This window comes from Notolepis coatsorum (assembly GCF_963971535.1).
Source record: "Notolepis coatsorum genome assembly, chromosome: 8".
Classification (NCBI taxonomy): Eukaryota; Metazoa; Chordata; class Actinopteri; order Aulopiformes; family Paralepididae; genus Notolepis; species Notolepis coatsorum.
Window position 1 is genome coordinate 141,302,656 of NC_140172.1, and position 15,339 is coordinate 141,317,994.

At 42.9% G+C, this 15,339-nt stretch overlaps 1 protein-coding gene across 2 annotated transcripts in view; it reads right to left on the reverse strand.

Moving 5' to 3' along the window:
- Window positions 1-15,137, reverse strand: part of ammecr1 (AMMECR nuclear protein 1) — a 57,172-nt gene extending 42,035 nt beyond the window's left edge. The window contains exons 1-2 of one of the 2 annotated variants that reach the window (XM_084320771.1): window positions 14,212-15,137; window positions 2,223-2,771 (exon numbers count right to left, since the gene is read on the reverse strand). In XM_084320771.1, coding sequence (XP_084176897.1) covers window positions 2,223-2,728 — 506 coding nt within the window. In that variant the 5' untranslated portion in view covers window positions 2,729-2,771; window positions 14,212-15,137. Of the gene's footprint in view, window positions 1-2,222; window positions 2,772-14,211 lie in introns of those variants that run through there. The other variant, XM_084320772.1, reaches the window with a different exon arrangement.
- Window positions 15,138-15,339: the final 202 nt, after the last annotated feature.

Below are 15,339 nucleotides of genomic sequence, written 5' to 3' on the forward strand. Positions count from 1 at the left end.
GCTGACTTTTTTCCCCACAACCTTACATATCTATTTGAGTCAAGCACCCGTGACTATACTTTGGATGTGCGTGAGTCTTTTCTACTGCAATAATACAAGCTAAACAGTTAGTATAGTTGCTGTGTTGTAACCTTAAACGACTAGTATATTTACTGTGTTGTAATGTTAGTGTTAGTAGCTACACTCAGGGCTAGTATATTTACTGTGTTGTAACGTTAGTGTTAGTAGCTACAGGGCTAGTATATTTACTGTGTTGTAATGTTAGTGTTGGTAGCTACAGGGCTAGTAGTATATTTACTGTGTTGTAACGTTAGTGTTAGTAGCTACATGGCTAGTATATTTACTGTGTTGTAACGTTAGTGTTAGTAGCTACAGTCCTAACCCAGTTGTACAATAAAGACCAAGCATGGCTTTGTCAGTATTCCAATGTACAGCCCCACCCAACCCCACCCCACCTACACAACCTCCTCCAATGTACAGTTTCCATGTCAAATGTATGTCAGTATGCCAATGTACAGTGTCCCCCCCCCCACCTCCAATGTACAGCCCCACCCCACCTACCCAACCTCCCCCAATGCACAGTTTCTATGTCAAATGTATATACTCTTCTTCTGGATTTTTTTAGTATCACAAACAGTACTGTATTTGAAAATCTGGTATGTCATAAATGTATAGATGTAGCAGTACTGTCTATCTGTATGTCATGTGTGTCATATGATGAATTGAAAATGGGGGACCCTGATGGAAACAAGACGAAAGTCTTTCTCAGGTCTGCATCCTCTTAACAATTGTATGTATTGAGCTGTACTGTACTGTACCCATTCTGCAATCTGTTAATAAACTTTTCAATCAATCAATCAAAAACAGGGCTAGTATATTTACTGTGTTGTAACGTTAGTGTTAGTAGCTACATGGCTAGTATATTTACTGTGTTGTAACATTAGTGTTAGTAGCCACAGGGCTAGTATATTTACTGTGTTGTTAGTGTTAGTAGCTACAGGGCTAGTATATTTACTGTGTTGTTAGTGTTAGTAGCTACAGGGCTAGTATATTTACTGTGTTGTAAAGTTAGTGTTAGTAGCTACAGGGCTATAGTATATTTACTGTGTTGTAACGTTAGTGTTGGTAGCTACAGGGCTAGTATATTTACTGTGTTGTAACGTTAGTTAGTAGCTACAGGGCTAATATATTTACTGTGTTGTAACGTTAGTGTTAGTAGCTACAGGGCTAGTATATTTACTGTGTTGTAACGTTAGTTAGTAGCCACAGGGAGTATATTTACTGTGTTGTAACGTTAGTGTTAGTAGCCACAGGGAGTATATTTACTGTGTTGTAACGTTAGTGTTAGTAGCTACATGGGCTAGTATACTGTGTTGTAACGTTAGTGTTAGTAGCCACAGGGCTAGTATATTTACTGTGTTGTAACGTTAGTGTTAGTCGCTACAGGGCTAGTATATTTACTATGTTGTAACGTTAGTGTTAGTAGCTACAGGGCTAGTAGTACCCTTGATAGTAGCACCGACCATGCTAAATAGCTAAACAGCTAACGTTAGCTAGCACGGTATATCGTCCCCCTTTTTCGGGACGGCGGCGCATTTGGCGAAATAATAACATCCCAGGGCATTGAATTCACCGATAATGTTGACAAGTGTAACGTTAGATAAACACACAGTTAGTCCAAAAGCCTGGAACACACTAATAGTTATTAACGAGGCGGTTAGCTGTGTAGCTACCAGGTAACCAGCTCGACTAGGCCCCAGATTGTAGCAGCGTGGGGACAAAATGTCACAAAGTGTTAATAAACTGGAACATATGAGCTTTTGTTTTGGAAACCAGATTTTTTTTTCTCGAACGAGTTCAATGTAATATTTTCTCGTTTGTATTTTCATTTGAGTCCCGATTTCGCGGCCGGCCACAAAGCAACTTAGAAGGAAAACAATGGAAACAAGCCTATGGCTTTATTGTGTTTATTTTAATCCTATTGGTAAATGGTGATATTATGTATACCTGTTAATCTTGTGTTCAAATGTATGTGTTATTCCATTCTCAATCAATAAACTATTCCATCTATCTATCTATGAACACACAAAAAACACCGGTTGTGAACAACAACAACACGCCGGGTCTCATCACAGCCTCAACCGTTAAGTTACAGATCAAGACGGGAGAGATGCAGATGAAGACACAAAAAGAGAGAAGAAAGAAAATATAGCAAAACTTACTAGGGATCGTTTGTAAACCTGGGTGCTCTAGGAGGTTGGTATCCATAGAGATGGCAATAAAGCACGTCGAAACAGAAGCAGCACATCTCCGCCGAGACCACCATCTTCCTGCCGCCGCCTCCCGCGCCGGGTCCCGGGCTGCTGCTGAGGCTGGTCGGGGAGAGGAGGCCGGCGGTGGATGAGTTGTTGTTGTAGCCCGTCGGCGCCACCGGGGACAAGGCGTTCTGGCCGCCGCCGCTAGTGCCGCTCACCCCGGGTCCCCCCAGGCCGTTCGCTCGGTGCCCCGCCGCTCCGACCGCCGTGGTGGTGGAGGAACCGATCCCCAACAAGTCCGACGACCCACAGTGTCCGGTTCCCCCTGCCGCCACCCCACCACCACCCCCCAACACCACCCCGCCGGGACCCCCCTGCCCCCCGGGGGACCCCGACAGCTTCTGCTTCTTCACCCCGCAGCACCCGGCCGCCATCTTGGAACAATCTGCACCGACACACCGCTTCCGACCCATCACCGTCACACCGCGGGAAGGAGGGGTGGTGGTGGGGGGGTGCCTATAGGACCAACACACACACGCACACGCACACACACACACACGGGAAGTCAGGCAGCGTCATAAGAGCGGATGTAAACAAAAAAAAAAGCTGCCGGGGACTTAGAGTTCCTACAGATTTTCCCATGAAAAGTCCATACTTTTCTCACACTTCGGCCACCTTCCGTACAATAGACCTCAGGAATGTAACCTCGTTCCCAGTTGTATCTCCTCCGTGAGACAAAAGACTGGTAAAGCACTACGGCCGAACGTGTGAATTTCCGGTGTGCACGCTTCCGGTTTGATTGATTGATTGATTGAAAAGTTTATTAACAGATTGCAGAATGGGTACAGTACAGTACAGCTCAATACATACAATTGTTAAGGGGATGCAGACCAGAGAAAGACTTTCGTCTTGTTTACATCAGGGTCCCCCATTTTCAATTCATCATAACATATATGACATACATGACATACAGATAGACAGTAGGCTACTGCTACATCTATACATTTATGACATATCAGATTTGCAAATACAGTTCCGTTTGTGATACAAAAAGTGTCCAGAAAAAGAGTGTATATACATTTGACGTAGAAACTGTACATTGGGGGAGGTTGGGTGGGTGGGTGGGGGCTGTACATTGGAGGTGGGGGGGGGGGGGGGGGGGGGTAGGACACTGTACATTGGAATACTGACAAAGCCATACTTGTCATTTACTGTCATGGACCGTCCCACGAGCCCCAGACCACCGGGACGGTCCACACACCGCTATCAGTGTTCTTCTTCCCCGCCAATGAAGTATTCACCCAAAGACCCAATACCGTGGCAACAACTACCGCACTACCGGTAGAATAAGTGCCGAGAACCGTAGGAAGTGATGCAAACTGTCTTGTCGTGTTTTGAACATTTATGTTGCGTTGATGGAATCACGTTAATATAGAGAGATTAAAACAATACGTTATTAGCGTAACGCTACGTTATTAGCGTAACACGCTGTTTGGCTGTAGAGTCAGTGGCCAATCGGATCGCAGAAGGCGAACGCGGAACTGGAAATGTATTGGGGAAAGAATACACACGTCCCGGTCGCATGTATATTTTCCCTAACGCACTTTCACGTCCTCGTTCGGTTTGCGCTATCTGATTGGCCACTGACGTTTCTCTCTGCGCCAAGGCATAACATAAATTACGTTTTTTTTTTTTAGAATAAAGTTTCATAGAAATCTTAGTCAAACCTTTAGTATCATGGATATTAAACATGCTGGCAGAGTACATGCATCCATGTTGTTGTGAACATTTTAATTAAATAAAGAAATTCCCTATCCATAGTCGCTGTGGGAAAGAATAAAATAAAAAAATAAAATAAATTCCCTACCTACCCATGCCTTAACTGACAACCAACAGGAAACAAACAATATTTTTTTTTATGCCCAATCGCGTTACGCCTAGTTATGCCTCTAACAGCCTGCTAGCTAGCTAACGCCTAGTTTATCACTGGTTAAGCTTAGGCGACTCTTTCGAAGTTGGTTAAGGTTAGAGTTTGGAATCAGGGCTGGTGGTCTATCGCCCTGCTCTAAACCAAACTCTAACCTTAACCAACTTCGAAAGAGTCGCCAAGCTTAACTAGTGATAGAACTAGGCGTAACACGATTCTTACGTAAATTCTTCAGGCAAAGCCGTTGCAGTGGCTTAAACGAGGAAATATTGTGCACTTCACACTCAGTTTTGCTGGTACAGTTGTACAGTGTTCCCCACCCACCCCTCCTACCCCTCCCTCCTATGGGTAACTACTGTATATTTGCATATCGTATATGTCACAAATGTAACATGTAATGTCCCTATGTCATAAATGTCATGATGTCATGTATGTTGTGTATGTCATAAATGTCACTATGAATTGAAAATGGGGGACCCTGATGTAAACAAGACAAACGTCTTTCTCTGGTCTGCATCCCCTTAACAATTGTGTGTATTGAGCCGTACTGTATTGTACCCATTCTGCAATCTGTTAAATAAAGTTCTCGTTCATTCATTCATTCACCCACCTAACCCCCTCCAATGTACAGTTTCCTCCCCTTCGGATGTATATTTTTTATGATCTCTTCTTCTTACACAGTACCGTATATTTGTATGTCATAAATGTCTTGATGAATTGAAAATGGAGGACCCTGATGTAAACAAGACAAAATAATTTTTCTGGTCTGCATCCTCTTAGCAGTTGTTAGTGTTGAACCGTACTGTATTGTACCCATTCTGAAATCTGTTAATAAAGTTTTCAATAAATCAATCAATCAAACCTGGGATTTTACCCCATTGTAGCCGCCCATTGAAGAATTATTATACTGTTATAAAGTATAAGATAATAAATTACCAATAAAGGTAAATGTTTTAACTTAAATCTTTGAGAGAATGTTTTATATCATGGTAATTACTACAGTACCCATATGCCTCTGCAAACTTCGACCAATCACAAGATCAGCGCAACTACTTTTGATGGTTGCGTCATTCCGGTGTTTAGTCCCTTGTTTGAGCCGAATCTGGCAACTGGTCTTCAAATGCTGAGGCATATGGGTACTGTAGTAGTTACCATGGAAACAAGTAGAGATTGAATTGCATTAGGTACAGTGACTTTTTTCTAGTTTTTGTCAATTACACTCAACTCTGCTCCTGTCAAATGTCAGACCGATTGAACAAGTGGAACCATATACTGTAAGCCTGCTACCTTAAAAAACTCCTATGGTAAAAGACCATGTAAAAAATGATCACGTGACTCCCTAGGTCTATATGAAGGGGAAATGTCTGTCAACTGGGGCTGGACAATAGCCTATAATCAATATTTATTGTTTATCATCCACCTGTGTTATGGTATCGTGAGATTTTTTGATATTGTGAATAATGATACAGTTTTGAAGTCTAAATTCATAGACCTCTCGCACGTTCATGTCATGACATTTTTTCTTTTCTTTTCCCGTTTACCAGAAATGTTGTCCTTGATGCTGCATGTGAGGTTAATGTTGTCCTTGATGCTGCATGTGAGGTTAATATTGTCCTTGATTCTGCATGTGGGGTTAATGTTGTCCTTGATGCTGCATGTGGGGTTAATGTTGTCCTTGATGCTACATGTGGGGTTAATGTTGTCCTTGATGCTGCATGTGGGGTTAATGTTGTCCTTGATGCTGCACGTGGGGTTAATGTTGTCCTTGATGCTGCATGTGACGTTAATGTTGTCCTTGATGCTGCATGTGGGGTTAATGGGAAAACTTATTGTAAATAGCAGCAGAAATTATTGTAAATAGCAGAGAGATGGTTGTAAATAGCAGCTTTGGCTGCATTGAATTCCTAATAGGTGACGGCGTACCCATCGCCCTTTTGTGTAAAATTTCAAAAGTCCCAAACTGAAAGAATAATCTGATTCCACATACTTGGGGCAAAATTTGGATGCAAAGCCCTCGTTGTTGGCTCCTATTTAAAGGAAAACTCCAACATTTTGGGAAATGAGCTTATTTAACATCTTCCCTGGAGTTAGACAAGAAGATACATACCTTTTTTGTCTCTGTGCATGCATTAGGCTTAGGGAACAGCCGCTCCATTAGCGTAGCTTAGCTTCATCACTGGAAGTTGGTCAGACTTGTACCCTGACGTTCCCTACAGTCACGAAATACACTCCAAATACAACTCCAAAACGTTCCTGTAAACATGTTGTGACATGTGTATTTACCACGTGGAGAAATAAAAAAAAATTGAATTCGACAATTACGTTTTTTCTTTTTTTTTTTTTTTGGTCTTTTTCCCCCTCCATTTTCCTCCGATTTTCCCCCATCCCAATGTTAGTCGTATGCCAATTCCCAGTCCCTTCCTGGTCGCTGCGCTTTACCCCCCACAGTCAGATCATTTGGGAGAGTGGAGGCTACCACGTGCTTCCTCCGACACACGTCCAGCCAATCACCGCTTCTTTTCACCTGGCAGCGCGGATTCTCATTGAGAGGGCGTAGCGTGTGGGAGGACCACACTATCCCCCTCACGTCCAATCCGCGCTTAGCAGGCGCCCCGACCGAACTGTAGGAGTCGCTGTTTACAACGACCCGGACCCACCCCGCCAGCTTCTCCCACCCTCTGATACAGCCAATTGTATCAGTGCAGACGGCCAGCCAAGCTGGTGACAACCCCGGAGCTGTGAGCTGGATTCGAACAGGCGAACCAAGCTCACAGCTCCGGGGCTGGTGACGAACGCAATCTCCGCTCGACCACCTAACCGCCCTCGACAATTACGTTTTCTAAGCAAATATACTCTGAACTATTTTTTGCCTAAAAAAATAGCAGCGGAAATACGTTTATTTTGTACATTATCTAACGTTAACACTTTGATCGCCATGGGTTAAATTCATAATTTACCATCCCTAGCCAGCTCTATTTGTCTATGGAGAAGTTCCCCTTCTTTGCAGGGCTATAACTTTTTAAATTCTATTGCTAAATTGACATTATTATGGCCCATTCAATGTCCTATATGTATTGTTCAGGGTGTATCAATGTTATACTTTTTCATTCACATATTCATACTAAAATACGGTCTAAAGTATAAGTATGTTTTTATCGTTTTCTGCAGCTTTCACCAGAACTTGATTTATAGCCCCAAATGCACTATATTGATGATCAAATACAGTTTGGTAGCGATCGGTGCCTGATGAAAAATTTCAACTGGAGGTACTTCTAGAAGTTACTACGTATCATCTGATATTGACCGGATGGGCGGGGGGGTCGTTTATAATTCCGTGGGCAACGTTATACCATTCATCTAGTGTGGGTCATATGATCATCAGATCAGTTAGTATAGAATACGTTAGAAAATAACGCTGGATCTTACCATATCTTCCTCGCGCCGTTGGACGATCAGCGTGGAGTAGACAGTTTTCGATTATGGGATGTTGATCCTGATGAACCATTTCCAGGTTGTATAATACTATATACGTCCAAATAAAGTTGTTTATTGAGTTAGGGCGAGCGATTGATTATCCAGTGTGTTGAGATGGAGTCCGGCTACCGATCGCGAGTGCCCGGACGGATTATGGATGAGCACTTCCTGTTTGGCGCGCCCCTCCCTCTTGGCCGATCTGCCGATGGGCCACCAGATGGCACTCTTGAACCGTTAAGACAGTTGAGTGGAGCTCACCAGTACATCTCATGTCTCCGGAGGAGAAATATGATTTAGATCACAGATTTTTGAATTATTGATATCAAAGACGAGTTACGGCGTCTTCGGCAGAATGAGCATGGCGAGGAATGACGTCTAAACACATCATCAGCGATTAAAGTGTTAACACGAACCTAAACTAACTTTAGGTTAGTTGTAACGTTAGTTTAGGTTTGTGTTAACTAGGGATGGGTATCGTTAGGATTTTATCGATACTACTACTCTTATCGATACTGCTTAACGGTTCGGTACTTTATCGATACTCTTATCGGTTCTTTTTGGTTATTTTTTTGCAAGAAAAAAAGACAATTAATTAAGAACAGAATCAACATTGCTTTATTATTTATAAATACAACTTTATAATTAAGTATTATAAATAAATATAATTTCTTCAGCAACAGCAGCAGCAATGTTCTTTTATATAACTTTATAAATAAATATAATAAATTAATATAATTTCTTCAGCAACAGCAGCAACAATGTTTTAAATGTGTCTGACTCTGAATTATAGACTTTTTATAATAAACAACAAATGCAAAAGGCTAACAGAACTGTGACACTCGTTCACCCTATCCTCTGTCATCCTTCCTCTAGCTGCTAGGGAGAAAGGACTTTGGGTGGTGGAGGGAGGTAGAGGGAGGATGTGTGGTGGCCCTGGGCTCACTGGGCTGGGACATAGTGGCTGACGCCTCAGCTTGACGATCTATAAAAAGTTTAGATTGTAGTATTTGTAGCTAAACAATTGTTTTGTTTATTAGCCTATTTGTAATAATTCGTTATTAGCCTAGGCAACTCCGTATCTTGGGTTACGGCTGCAGTATGCAGATGAAACACTGCGCGCAAGGCAGTCGAATACGCGCATTTCTGCACACTAATATCATGTTTTGCCAACAGATGTTTTGATAAATTGATTTGCTCGTATTGCCACCCTTACTGGCAAATGTTTTGTTGCACTTGTGGCAACGTGCATTGTCGGCATTGACCCTTGTAAAGTATATCCATACTTTAGAACGCTTCGCTCTATCCGCCATGATCACGACTCAGTGCATGCAGAGCTGCTGTCTGTGTGCAGCGCGCTATAGCACGGGGCGTCGGGGCACTTTCATTAAGGAGTACCCGTATGTAGTACCCGTATGTCTATGTGTAGCACTAGCGAGCGACTCGCGAGGAGTGTGTGTAATAATTGACTCGCTGGCTGCGGCTCGCTTCTCGTGCAGAGACAGAGAGAGGATCGTTCGCAACTTTTAAATAATAATAATAATAATAATAATAATAATAATAATAATAATAATAATAATAATTTCTCTAGAGTATCGATAGCAGTACCGAGGACGTCAGAGCTTATAAATACTCCGGTATTTTCTAATATAGTACCGGTTCCCGTTTAAAACCGGGGTCCGGGGGGCATCCCTAGTGTTAACGTTAGATAATGTACAAAATAAACGTATTTCCGCTTCTATAGACGTCGCTCTTTTATTTTGGAACCCCCCGACCGGAAGTTAGCCTAGTTATCTGCTTTAGTGTCCGCCCAGTTCTGTGTTTGTTGGTTAGCTCCGTTAGCTAGCGGCCTATCAAGACCAGCCATTGGAATACTGTTTTCTAAATTGGGGAGGCTTTTAATCGTCAAGGTAAGAGGATTTTAAGTCATGGTATCCATAAACTTCAATCGGTTCGGATCCTTTGAATGAATGAGAATGTAAACAAACACGGCGTCACGTTGAAATCACTGACTGTGCCCAGAGAGGAGTGGTTAGGCAAAAAATAGTTCTGAGTATATTTGCTTAGAAAACGTAATTGTCGAATTCAATAATTTTTTATTTCTCCACGTGGTAAATACACAGGTCACAACATGTTTACAGGAACGTTTTGGAGTTGTATTTGGAGTGTATTTCGTGACTGTAGGGCACTGTAGGGAACGTCAGGGTACAAGTCTGACCAACTTCCAGTGATGAAGCTAAGCTAACGGAGCGGCTGTTCCCTAAGCCTAATGCATGCACAGAGACAAAAAAGGTATGTATCTTCTTGTGTAACTCCAGGGAAGATGTTAATTTCCCAAAATGTTGGAGTTTTCCTTTAAGGGGAGAAACAGTTTCAATGAAAAACGCTGACGCCATTTTGACTGGCATTTCTCCAACAAATCATGAATTGACGAACGCCATTGTGTGGCACAGGGGTTGGCTACAATTTGAGTGGCTGTTTGTTCTACCAATTGAAAGTATCGTCTGGACTGGGACCAAAACGGAAAGGGCCAAAACTGCATCCTGAATATCATTGTGGGCGGAACTCCCATTTGATTACATTACAGCAAAACTTTTGACCTCCCTAGTAAGCGTCAACCAGACAGTGGCGATGACGTCGACTAATTCCCCCCCCCCCCCCCCCCCCCCCCATTTTCAAAGTGGTGTCTACAACTACAGAAATATAACTTTTAATATAATAATTATACAATAATAGGGGATGGGTAATTAATTAAGGGTTAGTTTGGATTTTGACATTAATTGGTACAAAACCAGTAGAGTAAACGAAAGTTCTGGCTTTTAGCACACAAGATCCAGTAACTAAGTTCGGTCTTTTAGCACACAAGGTCCAGTAACAAAGTTCGGTCTTTTAGCACACAAGGTCCAGTAACAAAGTTCGGTCTTTTAGCACACAAGGTCCAGTAACAAAGTTCTGTCTTTTAGCACACAAGGTCCAGTAACTAAGTTCTGTCTTTTAGCACACAAGGTCCAGTAACAAAGTTCTGGCTTTTAGCCACAAGGTCCAGTAACTAAGTTCTGGCTTTTAGCCACAAGGTCCAGTAACAAAGTTATGTCTTTTAGCACACAAGGTCCAGTAACTAAGTTCTGTCTTTTAGCACACAAGGTCCAGTAACAAAGTTATGTCTTTTAGCCACAAGGTCCAGTAACAAAGTTATGTCTTTTAGCACACAAGGTCCAGTAACTAAGTTATGTCTTTTAGCCACAAGGTCCAGTAACTAAGTTATGTCTTTTAGCCACAAGGTCCAGTAACTAAGTTATGTCTTTTAGCCACAAGGTCCAGTAACTAAGTTATGTCTTTTAGCCACAAGGTCCAGTAACTAAGTTATGTCTTTTAGCACACAAGGTCCAGTAACAAAGAAAGTTTAAAGCCACACAACATGCAAACAAAAGTTCTAACCATCCACAACAGAATACAACAGTCCTCTTGTATTTCCCATGCTCGACTCGTCTCTCACACTGACAAGGTATCTTGGAACTGTTTTGTTTCTTGAAAAGACCAGTGTGTGATTAGTACCCACTGGGACCATCTAGCTAGCTAGTTCCAAGATATTACATCCATCCGAGAGAAGAATCAGGCATTGAAACGACACAAGGACGGTTGTATTCTGTTGTAAACCTTTGTTTGCATGTCGTGGTGTGCATTAAGACGTGTTTCTTTGGTTGCTGGACCCGCTTGTGGGAAGCTATACCCAGCTTGCTTGGAACAGGGTCAGAACTTCAACCACAAGACTCTGCAAGTCAGCTAATGGCATGCAACAATTACACTACTGGCAAGTATTCCAGACGGGATCATCCCTATGTTCCCCGGGTCCTTATGTTCCCCAGTTGATTGATTAATTGATTGAAAATGTTATTAATTTTTATTATTTTATTAATTATTAATGTCCGCCTTGTTTCGAACTGGTTAAGCTTAGGCCCTCTTTCGAAGTTGGTTAAGGTTAGAGTTTGGAATCAGGGCTGGTGGTCTAAAATGTTCAATCAATCAATCAATCAATCGGGGAACATAGGACCCGGGGAACAGACATGCTCCCTTCCAGACCACTTTCTGTCAAAGAAATCTAAACTATCCCTTAAAGTATGGCTACCCCCATGATTAAAGCCATTAAAAATTGTCTGTCTATCCCACAATGCAACTTGTCTAGCCTCTTCTTTCTTTATCCGTTGGCAAACATTAGTGCTAACATTTAGCTACTAAACATTACATTTACATTTAGTCATTTAGCTGAACGCTTTTATCCAAAGTGACTTACAAGTTCTGTGCAACAGGTCAGGAGGAAGGGTACAACTTAGGGGTGGACGGTATGGTCTAAAATTTATATCACGGTATAATTTGAAGCATAGACGGTAACGGTATATATCACGGTATAATCGTTTTTGATAAAAAAAAAATTTTTATTTTATATAATTTTTTTTTTTTTTATAAAATATATATATTATATAATTAGACTTGTACTTGTATTATCTGCGAGACATCGCCACCACGCAACAAGCTCCACTGTCTGTGTGTACTCTAGTAGCCTCCAGCTACGGCCAGGTTTCCCCGGAGCTGCACCTGGACCTATACTCAGTAGCCTCGAGCAGAGCTACGGCCAGGATTCTCCGGCGCTGCACCTGGACCCTATTATATTGGAATAACGTTAGCAAGCCCTCAGCTCGAATACGCATCGAATCAGTGTTATAAGACATTGATATCAGGAGCTATCCGGCTAAGCCGGATATATAACGTTAATACAACGCCTCAGTGAATTATTTAGTTCAATGGGACATTTCGTTTTGAACGGTGAACTAACTCGCGTTAACGTGAGCTAACGGCTAACAGGTAGCACACACACGTCTCTCTCTACTAGACTTTGTGGAGCGTTTGTTGATGTCAGGAGCTATCGGTAGCTGGCCGACTAGATACCGTTCGGTTAGACAATGCCTCATCATGTATTAAACTAAAAGTGAATAGTTGACTGGGTCATTTTGTAACGGTAGCTAAGCTAACGTTAGCTCAGGGAGACGCCGCCGACAGCTGAGCTCCCGTGTCCCGTCCCACTAGACTACTAGATCCGTGTTTACATGCGTGCGGTAGGGGCTGGCACGCCCACTGCGCGAAGCCTCCTAAATAACTTTTTCCAGTTCGCACATATCTATTATCTATGACTAATTCTATCTATTTTTAGGGGCAAATGCGAGTGAAATAGTCGCGCTGTGGTTACATGACGTCATTGGTATTTTAGAGCTGCACTACCGGTTTAGACGGTATAGTCAAAATCCATACCGTAGAGCAAATTCATACCGTTTATACCGTATACCGTTTATACCGTCCACCCCTAGTACAACTCTTTCAGCTGAGTAACAATGTTCATCAAACAGTGTTGAAACTTGTGCTGCAGTATTGAGTGCATAGTAGTAGAGACATATTAGTATAGTGGGAAGAGTGCATGGTAGTAGAAGACAGCAAGGTTAGTTGGACCACCATTGTGGAGTGAGGACAGAGAATAGGCAGCTTCTCTTTGATGACCCTCCCGGGACTTGGATAGGAGTGGGTCTGAGGCGGCCAGAGCTGCTATGTCAGCTACTGAATGATACAGCTAAGTTAACATTAACCAAAGATGGTCAACAGTAGAGTTAGCTGCAACACTTGGTAGCCGACTTAAATGTTAGCTCCAATCTTTGGATAACTAATGTTAGCGCCAACAGCAAAGGATGTGTTAATTGCTTTGCATTGTGGGGTGGATTAGGACTGAGTGACATCATTAATGGGGGCAGCCACACTTAATATAGTCCAACCATTCCAAAACTCTAAAAGTGGACATGTCATCGTCACATTTATTTTAAGTACGTGTGCAGCCATAGGAACCCTAGAACTCGTTCAGAAATGAAGTGTCAAGGTTCGCAGAAGGTGTTTTTAAACCACGCCAATCAACTGAATAGTGAAATACACCACTAGTCGTTCAACTAGTTTGTTGAAATTAGTTTAAAGGAACACGCCAACATTATGGGAAATGCACTTCTCCAGAGTCAGACGAGAAGATTATGGATATCAATTTCCTCTCTGTGCGTTCAACTTCAGTAGAAAGCTATCCGGCAAGCTAGCCTAGCTTAGCACAAATTAATGGAAGCGGATACGTATCAGCTAGCCTAGGCATTGACCAAAAACACCTCCCAAGAGTTTTAAGCTAGGCTAGTGGTCCGCATCCGCTTCCATTCATTTGTGCAAAGCTATAGGCTATAGCTCGGAGCCAGATAGCTTTCTACTGAACGCACAGAGAGGAAATTGATATCCATATCTTCTCGTGTGACTCTGGAGAAGGCGGTAAGAGGATTCCCCATAATGTCGGCGTGTTCCTTTAAATATCTCACAGTTTGATGTCAGATTTTTTCCCATGTCAGGTTGAGTGACTCCTATTCATTCCAACACAACATGCCGGTCCCAGAGAAGACACATCTTGAGAGAAAAGCACTGAGGGGGGGAATGGGGGGGCACGGGCACAGCAACAGATGACAACAATACCTCGTTCATATTATTTACCTTATTAAAAAAAAATCCCACTCCGTCGATATGTATTTAGGGACGACACTCCACTTTCACTTGTTTTTGTCGGACGACGAAATAACCAGTGTGTGGAGGAAGAAGCAGGATAAAGACTGCAATGTCACCGTAGTAGCGTTGCCTTTAAAAAAGACAGACACAAAAAAATGCGTGACTTAATAAAAGATCCACATAGAGAGAGCTGTTGAAACGATCCAGTCCCGTTTGGTTTGGACCGAGGAGGTGGTGGTGGTGGGGTGGTGGTGTTTTGGAACCGACCAGGCTATAGTAATTACCTATAATATAGGCCTCTCTTCCGAGACGTGTAAAGACACCACCAGTTCAGTCACCTCATAATAAATCCAACAAGGCCTCGGATCTAGAAGCAGCTGTCCAGATGTTGTCCCCCTGCTGTCAGATGTTCCCCTCCTGCTGTCAGATGTTCCCCTCCTGTCAGACGTGCCCCTGCTGTCAGATGTGCCCCTGCTGTCAGATGTGCCCCTCCTGTCAGATGTGCCCCTGCTGTCAGAGCCTGGCTGTAGCCTGCAGGACCCACACGCTTCTCGCAGGAACACCGCGCTATGCATCGGACAGCCAGTCAGCTTGTCATCATGATCATCATACTCACTCACACCGGATGTTTGTTTTTTGTTGTTGTCGTTTTTGCTTTACTTTCTTCTTGTACGAACTTCCCAGCAGCAGTGAGTGAGACGACGGCTATAGTTTTGTGATCCACCCCAAAATCTATTTCGGATTCCTCCAGACCGGCGCAGAGTAAAATGGCATCTGACAATGCAGCTTTGGCATGCAGCAGGCAGCAGCAGCAGCAGCGTCGTCGACCCGAGTCATCTCTCACACAGTTCACATTAGCCACACGCCGCTTCAGTTTGCACCTGCATAACGTCTTGTTCTTGGACCTAGGTTTAAAAAAAAAAAAAAAAAAAACGGAATAACAAACCCCCCGCCCCGCGCCTGGTACAGGGGTTACACGTTGCTGTATGCTTGTTTAGGAGGCTGTCATCCGCTTATTGGGATACATTATTATCATAGAAGATCATCTGTAGACCTTCCCCGATCCGTCTGAAATCCTCCGGGTTTATGGGGCGTTCGGTCGCTCCTCGCCAACTC